The sequence below is a fragment of the Prenolepis imparis genome, unplaced genomic scaffold (assembly GCF_030444845.1).
Source record: "Prenolepis imparis isolate NDT839.2.m4 unplaced genomic scaffold, iyPreImpa1.0 SCAF_3, whole genome shotgun sequence".
Classification (NCBI taxonomy): Eukaryota; Metazoa; Arthropoda; class Insecta; order Hymenoptera; family Formicidae; genus Prenolepis; species Prenolepis imparis.
The window spans coordinates 17,739,046-17,752,173 of NW_028141161.1; the positions used below are offsets into that span (position 1 = coordinate 17,739,046).

Consider the following 13,128-nt stretch of genomic DNA (forward strand, 5'->3'; position numbering starts at 1 on the left):
TTGATCTCGAGTAGCTTACACGATTAGATCGCGCATTCATAGAAAATCGCTAAAAATACACCCATTTCTAGAGATAATTGTGGTGGATTTCCCGCGGAATAAATTTATGCCTCTTCTTCCAACAACACTGCTGACTTTCTCGAGCGAAGTTGGTTTACGAACTTAAGCCTTATATAGTGTAGGTAGCTTGTAGCTCTAATAAGTAGCTTATGCATGTAGGTAGCAGATAATTAGGCTTTTTCCAATACGCTTTATTAGCGAATACATTAGTTATGTAATGATTTCGGAGATACGCGAATTTTTCTGTAATATTATTCTGATATTATATTAAGCTAATTCGGATGATAAATGTGCAATATTAGAAGTAAAATCTATATATACGTTTAAAGCTTTAAATGTGTCTAATCAAAATATTAATTTTTTTATTTATTTATTATTTATTAATTTAGTTTTTTTAGTAATAGATTTTATCTATTGTTAGAGATATTATTCACACAAGAAAATACTTTATTCTTAAATATTATTTATTTATGTTCAATTTTGTTTACATAAACTAATAAATACATTAATAAGAAATTATAATCTTATATCTTTCAAATATATCCATTGTATAATCAAATTTAATTCTCTAGTCGCGCATCAATATTATGTTTTGCATGTTATTATTAATTATAACCCAAGGACATACTTCAAAGCGTGATCTATCAATCGCTTAAATAGTTTGTCTTAGTTTCTCCTACGATCCTCTGATCTAACAAGAGAGACTTTAGAAGTCCTGATAGAGCTTACAATAATAAACAACTAATAATTCCCGCTACATTATATATACAAATTATTGCAGATAATCATACATGAAGGAATTCAAGAACTTAATTTGAGTAGATGATTTAAATTTCACACGACTAGCTTTTGTAATGAAATATTGCTCCATATTTCGCTTCGTACAAGTTGGATTCGCATTCTACGTAATGCGAAGTACTTCGAAGTATTACTTCGAAGAACCTACGCAAAGTGCGAGAAGTCTCTGCCTATTATCCGTTCCACGATTAGGAAAGTTTTGAGCCCGATAACGAACAGAGGGATATGCGATTAGTTTCTCAATAGTTTGTAGTTTGTATACAGTTTCCTGCGTAATTCCATTCAAGGTAAACCACGGAGTTTACAAGAAGTTTGAAGGAGGAGACAGTTAATAGTGTCCACTTTACGTTACATGGCATAATCTGCTATTAGAAAAAAAAATTTCACGCCATGTAATTGGTACTAAAAAAATAATGTAATCAACATGGAAATTTCTTTGGAATTATTTTAGAAGCTCGTATTAATTTTATCATTTTTTTTAGTCGAAATTAATCTAAGTTTGTGTGAACTTTGTGTAAGAATAATATTACGAATGGATGGAATATATTCTCCTAACATGTCTTAACGCATATTCGTAAAATATATTTTCTTGACACGTCTTAATATAGTTGTCATTTATAAGTAATATACGTAAAATATATACATATATAAGATGAGCCTACAAATAAATTAATAATATTCTTTTATGATTTTAACATCAATTTTTAATAGATAAATTAATAGATGAAAATCAAAAATTTAATTCTTATATATTATTATTAGAAGTCTGAGATAACTTTGGACATAGTTTCACTACTAATCTTTGTTAACATTAACGGAAGGAATGGAAACTGGTAACCGGTGGTATATGCGCCAACTTACGTGCAATATTCTCAAATAGTTAGATATATTTGGCGACAAATTTTGCTATAGTTCAACGTTCGGTCGTATTTAAAGTTTCAGTAATTAGCGCACGAATTCTATCCGAAGGAATAAGTTCTTGAAGAATGAAACGTTAAATTCTTAGAGCAAACAAGAACTTTCCTTTCTGTGATTTATGATTGTTTGCGTTTTGAATGAATCAATTACAATTACAGTGACGCTGAGTAAACATAACAAAATTTATAAATTTTTATCTTTTTTCTTTTTCGGATCATAGTACAATTATTGAGCGCAGGTAAACTTTATTTAGCTTTCACAATGTCAATAAATTTGTTTTGGCAGAGTAGTTTTTTGTTTTTGATTTACAACACAATCAAATGAAATCGGATAAAAATGTTATAAACTGGGTTTGTTTACGGTGGAACCACTTTAAATAGCACTTTTTCAAAAAGTTGTTTGTCGACTGACAGTTTCGGAAATTTAAAAGTGAACGATTGTTCAATGTTTGATACTTTCACTACATTCGAATCTTGTTTATTCTGCGTTAGAAGCAATAACTTTAATATCATTCTTATAATTTTATATATAAAATGCTATATTAAAATATATTTTACAACTACAAAACTAATACAGTTATTTAAGTTATTTTAATTATTTTAACTATTGTTTTATTTTTGTGTTAAATTATTATTTAGTAATGAAATTTATTTTTTTAAATCTGTCTAATTGCTCATTTTAATTATCTGAAGATAGAAATATATTAACATAAAAATAAACAAGTAACACAATTATTTCTCATCTATTTTCTTGAGAATAAATAATTAAAATCTTTAAGGAAGAATGAGATTTTAAAAACATTTTTATATCAGTATTGATTTATATAAATCGATGAACAACAATTTCTTATAAAATTTTACGAAATTTTTGAAATAAAAATGATAAATTTTTTTAGAAGAATTTATATATATCTAATAGAAAATTCGTACAATTTATAATTTATGACGTAATGATATTCTTTTGAGATTATTATTTTTAATGTTTATTCAAACAGCAAATTTTTAACTTAGTTTTCACAAAGCTAAAAATTACTAGAGATGTTTATAAATATATACTTTATCTCATATCGTTTGTTATCACGTTCCACCAATTACTTCAAGCTAAGATTTCAAGCAATAGCGCAAAATTGTGCGTAATTGGCAATAGTGGAAGTAAAATCGGAGTCACATTTAAAGCGTGCTAATTTTGATGCTAAATCAGCGTAATTGCATTAAGCCGAATTATTGCACAAATTATCGTTCATTCTTTAAATATTGTACGATACAGATGAAATAATGTGCAAGAGACTGTTCAACAAATACATATATCTTGAATGTGATCAATACTTGCAGAGGTTTTCACCAGAATTATATACCCGTATTATAAGATACACATGTGCATAACAATATATAAAATGATATTCTTTTTAATTAATTCTTTTTACTGTTTTACAAAAGAAGAACTCAGATATAACTAATACTGCTTGACGTACCGAGAAATACTAACATTATTTATAAAGCTCGCTTGCCATAATCGTTTTTATAACGAAAAATATTATTTACTATTCTTTTATACATATATATCATCTTTCTCAGTGCTCAAGCAGTGCTACGCAAGACAAAGATTTCTTTCAGCAAAACGTCAATAAAATTGAATTGAGGGAACAGTTTTTTTTTCCCCGGATCAGGATTTTTTATTAGGTACAACTCTTTTTTTGTCGTTGCAAATTTAAATACAGTACGCGCGAAATGAGTGCTCCTTCAATCAATCTACGAGATTGATGAGACACTCGACTCGGAGTAAACGATTTTACTTTTGCAATATTTGCAATGTCCTTGCAATATTTTCATAGCTCACAATTCTGCGTGTCGAGAGTTCGTGCCTCGTGCACGTTGTACATACTTTAACTTCATGAACTTATCAAAGGTCCGTACAATATGCAGTTTACATGTACAGCTCTTTAAATGGATGTACGATACACCCTTCTTCGCGTGTCCACATGTATAAAGAATATTCGCCTTCAAATTGCTTATCCCAGACTGTATTGCGATGTAGATAATGGACATCCTACGATTGTTGCAATTGTACGGCAACAGGATATACGCTAGTCTCGCATGATATATAATGTTCTCTTTCTTCCCTAGGATTATATTATGCTTGCAACACGCAAGCGTCACGTATAAGTGCTCTGAAATTGGCGATACATTTGACAGGAAAAGACATTTATTGTCAACAAAATATTTAATTTTTTTTTTATAAAGAAAAAACACGCGAATCTAATTACATATTTAATTTAATCGTCATTGCAACAAATGAGTTCTTCTGACGATATAATCGTAATTTCGAGAAATCTGAATTTTGCCAACTGTAACGTCGATCTTGTAGCACTGCGCACATATGTTTCATATATAGTTGATTGTCCCTCCACTGACCCGTGCTCAAAGTTCACATTAATGTCATGGACATTAATTCTGTAATGAGATAAAGCATAACTGGTAACCTGTTCTGATAGTATTAACGTAAGAAGGTGATGCTCGCTCAACTGAGATTACTTGGATTAATGTTGCAAGTGTTGAAGCTGCTATAATTGGATATGACATCATCGACTAACGTGAATTTTGTGATTTATGGGCCAGTGTAACATAAACATCTCGCCCTATATTGCGAGATTAAATCCAATTAAATGAATAATTAATGAAATTAATGGGACGATATTGTTAGAAAATAATTTATGTGATATCCACATATATATATATATTAGAAATGTATATTATAATCTATATATATCTATAAGGCAAGGTCGGTACGAGCGGTGTAACAAAACGCTTTGGTCGGCGCTTTCGAGTTCACGGAGCGTGCATGTTTCTTTTTCGCTCTTTCTCCCCGATTTTTTTTTTTTTTCTCTCTTTATCTTTCTCCCTTTCTCTCTCTTAAACTCTTTTTGTCCCTCTTTCTCTCATTCTCTCGTAATTTTGTTCTTTTCACTTTCACTACTCTTCCTCTCTGTATCTCTGATTTCGTCTTACGACGTTTCAGTCGAACAACATCTCGTTACCGATAGTACGATAGTTCACTTTACGGGGAAAAGAAGTATACAAGGAATGCACACTTTCGTTTCCACATGTGTTGGAATGTTATTTGTGTTTTTTGTCATATAAGGAAGCTTTTGTTACACCCCTCATTATACCCTCACCTGCATGAAGGACATCTTTGCGAACTGATGCTTTTCTTTTTGGCCAATGTAGCCCTCTGCATCATAAATGCATACACGTAAAAGGCTGTGTAAATCGATCGATGGATTTTTTAGTCGAGACTGCAAAACTCTCTGGGCCGTTCGTTAATCATCGTTTTGCACGAAACTCACTCGCGATTGTGTAGATAACGCGCAAGCCTGGTAGCAGTGTGATTTTAATCTCTCTTTTTTTTATTACTTTGTTTTTATTGGCCAATCGTATCATACCTTGTAATTATTGGATTGTCCACACAGAGACGGACAATATATGCCGATTTAGAGATACCCGTTTCACGCAAGCTACATCTGTATAAATTTTTTATCGCATTTTGAAAGTATAAAATGACGGATGTATTTTTTTCTGGATAAAATTCGGATAAGCTAAAATTCTATTATTGAGGAAAAATGTACACCCTCTTGACGTCTCTTCTGCATCATTGTTGTCTACAAATGTTTGACACGTGCAAAAGTTTCCGTACATGCAGTTGAGGGTAGATCGTAAATAACATCATCTATTCCAGTTCGGATAAAGTAGACCGTTGTTTAATATAAATGCCGCGGTTTGATTTTACCTCGCAAGAAATCTAAATACAGCGGGCGTCATTGCTAATAAAAATCTTCGAGATATTTCTCTAATAAGTGTCACAGTAAACACGCACTAATGGCTTCACAAGTAAGGCACTTCCCTCTTTCTCCGTACCTGAAAATCAACGGACATTATTTCCGACGTATTCTGTACCTGAAAAAAAAAAACAAAAACAAAAATTGCGAATCTATCCTAGAAATGTTGCGACGTCGAACGATTATGATGATCCTTAGAAGCTTCTAGTCTCTCATTGTGTAAATATTTTAGTTCTGAAAGATCGAAATATAGTTGCAATCAATATTGTTTAATATAATAATCGCGTGCGGTTCAGTTTTCAATTATAATTTTTCAATATCTTGATGTGAGACGTAGCATTCGTTTGTAAATACTCTGTACTTATATATCTGCTTATGTTCATACATGTGTTTTTTAACGTAGCGCCCAGCCTCTCGCTCTCTCGTTATGCACCATGTAGAAATGCAACAAGGAGGAAGTGGATATGTTAAGAAAGTGATATATTGTCTACTTCCTCGCACTCTATACTTTACATATGTACACTTACACACGTATACATACACACATATATACGTACATACATATATACATGCAACGGCTTGATTGGATTAGATTTTGTAAAGCGTTATAAAATGTGTTGGGAGTTTATAGATGTTATAAGAGATATACGCAGATCTCTTATCGATGTATAACTTCAAGTTATTGGTGTGACACAAATATCTGTATGCGATTGCATAGTATATAGATCATATTTTCCGAGATATACAATTTCATTATACTTTCGGGAGTGCAAGGTAGAAAGACGCAGGACAGATGAACGTTAACTATCTTACTTTACGTTATAATAATGTTACGAGCTCGAAAGGAATAAGTATATACGCGACAAGAATGACTCAACAGATTCGATTATAGATACGCAGTGACTGTCGCCTGCGAGAAAAATCGCTATTTTTGATAACTGCAAATGTGTACGCGTATTCGATAAATCGAAAATCGGGCGACAAGGGTATAAGTCCTTACTACAATACGTATCAAAGCGCTATCCCTCTTTCGCGAAAACGAGCTTACGAAGTTAAACAGTTCTCTGTCCCTTGCGTCTGCATTATACACTCGTTACACAGTGAAAAAGGGAGCATTTACGGCTAATAATCGTTGCGCAAACACGTGCGCACTCGGAACAACTGAATAACAACCCGTCTACATATATGGTACGAATAAGACAATGTAACTCTAAGGGCGTTACGCGATGACGAGCATAAAACGAGGACAGGGGTATATCTCTCAAGTGTTACACGGGAAGCGAGACACCCTCGGTAACGATAAGCACCCCCCTCAGCCCCGACACCGTACCACATTGCATTTCCGCCATCACTCTCTCTCGGACCCCCCAACCCCCCTCAATCGCACCTTTAGGCAGGAGAGCGGCAACAGCATCGACGAGCGCAACAGCTGCGGCGTTGTTACCCTATACAGTGCATTGTACGAAGATATAATAAAGCATGAACCGCGCTGGAACACACCACGAGTCGTCGCACGTTACCTATATAACGTGACCTCTTGTCCGTGTCCGTCGTAGAAATAGAGAATCGACGAACGACACATGCACATCCCGCCCCCATACATACACATACATATACACGCAAGACATTGTCTGTCTGTCCGTCTGTTCCGTTAGACACACATGCTCAAATGTGTTTAACATGCCCCTCCGTATTGTCATTCTCCATTACCACCCGTTTATCGCTCTTGCACCATGCAACGATCGTGCTCGATTGCTGTTGACACTTTATCACCCCGCATCTCAAAATCTCATTAGACGTCTCGAGAAAATTGGTTCAACCTTTTTCGCAATTGGTAGCGCGCCTGTGAAAAAAAAGTCGCTATAAAAAACTTCAAAGAAAATAAAACTTTTGTCGTACATATATATGTTGTACTATACACGATATGTGTGTATAGCCTCGTATATTAGATAGATTCAATTATAATTGCATAATTTTAAAATTATGTATTTTTTTTAATCATCAAAAAAAAAAAAATATTTTAATTATTTATGAACATACACAAAAGTTGAAATTCTTAAAAATGATTATTGACTTGAATAAGACAGTAACGTTCTTTTATAATAATAAGACATTGATATTTTTCGATACATTTTTCATTTACGGCTGTTTTTTCACATAATAAGACGCGGATTAAACGCGTAATGCACAGAAATCCTATTTGTTGAAATTGATCCTTCAATCTCGCCATTCTCAGATTTTATTCTGGGCACGTGCGTATCTTCTGCTTCTGCCGGCGATTCCGTACTTTCGATTTATGACGTTTTCTGCTTCGTGAAGAATATGCCACGAGAAACGAAAATATGATTCGACGTACGTTTCTGATCGCGTGCGAGAAAAAGCGTCTATAATATTTGTATCGTCAGGCGACGTTTGGAGTGAGCTGAAAACGATATCGGTTTCTCGGAGTAAATTCGCGAATGATGGAAAAATCTTCGGTGACTAAAATCTTATTCCATCCTTATATCACGCGTCTCACTCTTCATTAATTACCCTCAATCACAACGCACCACTTCACACAAATGTTACTTGCAGTATACATGGATGAAATAGGTAATCTCTACGTGTCTGTGTGTGTTGTTCACTTTAATAAACCCCGACCTACATTATCTGTGATGTTCGTGATCCATATAGAATTTTGACCCCTTTACAGAAATGACCGAAAAACTATTTCACAAAAGCACAATCGATTCTCCAAAGAACGTATCGCAGTATAATGCAAAATAATCGATTTGATTTAATTCGCAATATTTAATAATATATAAATATGTGTACCGTACGACATGAATTATCACATAGTATGCTATACTAATTAGCCTACTGACCTAGATAAAACTTGAAAATTATAATTCGTTCAGATATGTTAAGATATCTAATATAGATAAATAAAGAAGATATCTAAGATTTTTCAATCACGGTTCAAGCTGATGAAAAATATGCGTCGATGCACGTTGTTAATTCAATCGAGTTAAGATCCACCATTGCCGCGATAGACTGTCGCAAAGTTTTCAGTCGAGTTTATTCTTGTGTGTGCACACTGCTGCGATACGATTCTTTTTATCTCCCCCTTCCGAAAGGCAAGCCCGAAGCTTGGCTCTTCGGTCTGGCACTCGGGAGCAGATAGTCCGATCCCGATGGAAATCGACAAGAGGATTCAGCAGCATCAGCAGCAGTCAGTCCACCAGACGAGTTGTCGATAGCGCAGTACCTGCTATATCACTGAGTAGAATTGTCTTTCCCAGTGTCGCCTGAAAATCCCATCAGCAGCATACCATCGTCAACCTCTTCCCATCGTTCGCCCGTTCATTTCTTCTTTGAAGTAGTGCGCAGCTCTTCCAATGCACGTCGGAAACCCACATACTGAACCACCATGTCCATGCACTGTCCTCTGCGACGTTACTATGGAAACGGGATGGGCACAATCGCTCGCGGTGACTTTATTCGAACAGTGCGGCCTGAGAGAAGTTTGGGGACGCGTCGCGTCATTGCCGAGCTCTGCGGAATCGGTTTCATAAAAGGAACTCGCGTCATTATTCCTCCCGTCCGAATCGGAGCGAGATAGGAATTTGTAATCAGATAGAATGGAAATTTCCATACTATACAGGATACAGAGAGGATATGAATTCTATCGGGACTCGAGTTGCGGAAAATAGATATAATATCGATTTGTCAAAAATATATTTGATTGAAAAACTATACTCTCTCTCGTAGTAAACTCTCTTTCTCTCTCTTTTCTCTCTTATTTCTTCAGATAATTAACTTCAACATGCAATTTGTCTCCGTATTATTTTACGCCCCGGATATAATTTACTGACGGAGGACATTCTCCATATAGTCATTTATTTAACATTGTCTGTCCACGATTACCGGACAAACTATTTCCGGATATTCGAGAGTGTGTTAATATTACATTACCTATATACATATATAAATTATTACATCAAATTCATAAAATGAAAATCAAATCTAGATATTTTTGATTATCTACTAAATAAATATATTATGAAGTCGATTCGCAGAATGTATATATATCTTTATACAGACATATCTTTTTGTGTTGGACATTGTTTTAAAAATCTACTATTTTTCCTTCATTAAATGTTACACATTATTCGGTATTCGCTCATTTGTATTATAAGCCATTAATTATTCGTTATCCCACATAATCCACCTGGTATTAAAGCAATTATTAATGAAGCCGCAACGTGACAATGAAGTCATTGTGAGTATGACAAGTCGAGACTCTATCGAGACTTTGAAGCGTTAATAGAGTGTGTCTCTCGCCAACTTGTGAACATTTCGCCGGAAACAAGCACTCTCTAATCATTTGTGCGAAAGATCCGAGCTAAAGTTAGTCACGCGGATGCATAGTCCTGTTAATTTTGAACAGTGAAGAACCCCTAATCGCGGACTTTATATGCGATCGGAGGTAAACCACGAGAACTTCTATCAGCTTGCTCCCGTGTTTGAAAGTGTTTTATTTCCAATTGCGCGCAAGAGGGAACTTCTCTCTCCCACGTAAAAGCGCGAGGCGTAACCACAAGCATTAGAATGTTACTAATTGTACCAGTCCGCTTTGATTCCTCCCGACTTCCCGACGGAAAGCATCGAAAGTTCTCGCTCGAAACTCGCATTTCCGCGCCACGCTCATCACATGTGCCACAGAACTGCGAGCTCAAAATTACTTCGTATAGTCGACTCGTAACAGGTGTTGGGCAATGTACCGGAGAACAACTAATAATCTATACGCGCAATATCATTTTGTATATAAAATACAAATAAGCAGACAATAATGAAAAAAATCGCTGCTATTTATTGTTTGCTTAATCAGATTGTATATCAATAACTGTACTCTGTATCGGTGACATTTGCACAATACAAAATACTAGTTTTTAATCAAACGTATAATTTACTTTAAACACTATTCCACACACATCTTCAATATAAAACAACAGAATTTTTTATTATTACAATATTATATAGCTGATTGTCATTTTTCAATCATTAAAAATGTCGCTGATTCACAGTGCAGAATGCTTCTGCAGATTACAGATGATGATGATGATTCTAAGAGATTGGAAATCAGAGATTGGAGAGAACAAAAATGAAATTTCTATATTTATTCGTGGTAACAGAAATATGTAATAATTCACGTGAAATTAATTTCTTTCTACATCTCTGGACTATCGAAAATTAAGTACTTTGAAGCAGAATCGGTTTTCATTCCCGATTTAGATACTTTACGCGTAGATTATGCGTGGGAGCCCAACGCTTGTAAGCGTCGAGGGTACGAAACATCAGTTTCTATAATAGTACGAGAGAATCTATTAAAGCCTTGCATGTGTCACACAGCAATGCGCACCGTGCATCTCGGAAGCGTTGACGCGTGCGATTCAACCGTAGGTGCTCTTTATCGTTGATTGTATCATTCTTATCACTTTTTTTCTCCCCTCGCGCAAACGTGCGGGGGGCGGCCTTCGATTAATCCGTATTACGCTTGGTGCGACTCTAAACATATTAATTAATTGATCTTCCTTTTTTTCTGTTTCCTCAACACTCTAGTTGTTCAGGATTAAGCCTCTGCCAGTGTTAGTAAGTACCGCCACTTGATCTGGTGTGATTGGACTGCTGTAGTTAGAAGGCTATGCGTATACATATATATTACTTTTATATATATATATATATATATATATTACATTCATATATATACATTACATTGCCTCATACTCTATGCTCCTATTACCTATACACGCCATCGCTGAAAAGTAGAACTCTCTACTCAGACTTCCGTGTCTATCGGTTTTCCTTTTTAATTCCGCGTTTTTCTATGCAGCGTCTGTTTCTACTTCGCGACAGGAGTTTTCAAGCGCGAGTAATGCATATCGATACATTCGTTTATGTGCCTACAAACGAAAAAATTTCAATTCGCATGGATGCTCAGAGGAATGCTTTAGAAAATAAAAAAGAAGCCTTCAAAAAAGAGTCTCTCTTTCTCTCTGTAGTATATGCAGGAATTAATTATATGCATTAGAAGCTAAGAGAGAACAAAATATTTTAATTTTAATTAAGCTATTTTAATTTTAAGTCATCAATAGTTCGTGAGAAGTTGGAAATCAAAAGAGAAAATTCGCTAAATTAAATTTCGCGGATTTAAATAAATATATATAAATAATTTTACATAATTTTATTGACAATATAAATAAATTTAATAATATTTACTTCTCTTTTATATTTTTAGTCTGAACGTCCATGTATCTCTTAGTAAAAGAAATTTTTTCGTTTCTTAAAGCACTTGATGTAATTTGTGAAAACGTGATTATCCTGCCTGAGAACGTGTGGTTCTTTTGTTATGCTTGAATTCGAGGAATTTGATATTCCCGAAAAGAGCACTTGCTGACATAATGCTAGCACAGACATACCGCTTAAAAATCTACAGACAAAGTGCCACACGTTAACAGGAATCACAATGTTATCATGATTAACCGAGTACCTTCGAAGCTAACGATTCTTGTATATTTGATTTTCGAAATTGCGAAGTATAAAATCTTGCGATTGCCATACAATTCGAGAATTAAGAGTGGGGCGTAAGTTACTGAATTTTGTTTTATATCTTTTGATGGTTTGATTTTAGCCTGGAAATGTCTCTCCTATCGAAAAAACTTTATACGCGATTAACAATTTAATATTATCAATATGCATAAAACTTATAATTGTTTCACGTACATAGTGTAAATTTTGTATACGATTTTCTTATTCTTACATTATCGAATCTATGATCAGATTTTAACCATGTCCTCTATCATGAGAAATAATGGCAATCCTAAATAACAATTTCATGCAATTTTATCGATATGTAAAACTTATAACACAAACATTAAACCTGTACGAATATTATTGATATTAATTTATTGGTAAATTATAAGTGATGATATATTAACGTCAAATTATTTATATCAAATAAAAAAGAATGTTTTTCTGAGATATCAAAATGTAACAAAGTAGTCGCTGAACAAAACCGCAGAAAGTATTCAGCCGTTGTTCCCAAATTCTCTTCCATTCAATGCATATAATTAGTCCATACGCGTTAATTAGTCCAGGCTATTATATGCGATACGTCGATATTCTCTAACTTTAAAATATTCCGACAAAATTTCTAATTGTAATTAAAACCAATATATATACAATTACGCAATGTCTGTATCTCGGATAAGTAATATTCGTACAGAATGAATGAACAATCAATCTTTTTGCTCTTCTTCATATAATCCTCTCGCGTCCCTATATATTAATTAAATATTAATTAAATATATCCGCGACTCTCTGTGTTTCTCACGAATAATACGCGCGTTAATCAGAAGCCACTCCCGTCTCGTCATTATGCAACCATATTATTCATCATACCCATACCTCTTTATGCGTCGTTCTTTACTCACACGTTCATGTAGTGGCCGCGTCGCATACATAATCTGCATCATGCATCT

At 34.3% G+C, this 13,128-nt stretch overlaps 1 protein-coding gene across 14 annotated transcripts in view; it reads left to right on the plus strand.

The window, feature by feature from the left end:
- Cask (peripheral plasma membrane protein CASK) overlaps window positions 1-13,128 on the plus strand; it is a 182,443-nt gene that overhangs the window by 156,812 nt on the left and 12,503 nt on the right. For 10 of the 14 annotated variants that reach the window (XM_083033330.1, XM_083033329.1, XM_083033320.1 and 7 more), the window contains one exon: window positions 11,210-11,239. The exons of the other annotated variants lie outside the window; for them this stretch is intronic. In XM_083033330.1, coding sequence (XP_082889456.1) covers window positions 11,210-11,239 — 30 coding nt within the window. The remainder of the gene's footprint in view (window positions 1-11,209; window positions 11,240-13,128) is intronic. 14 annotated transcript variants of the gene reach the window in all.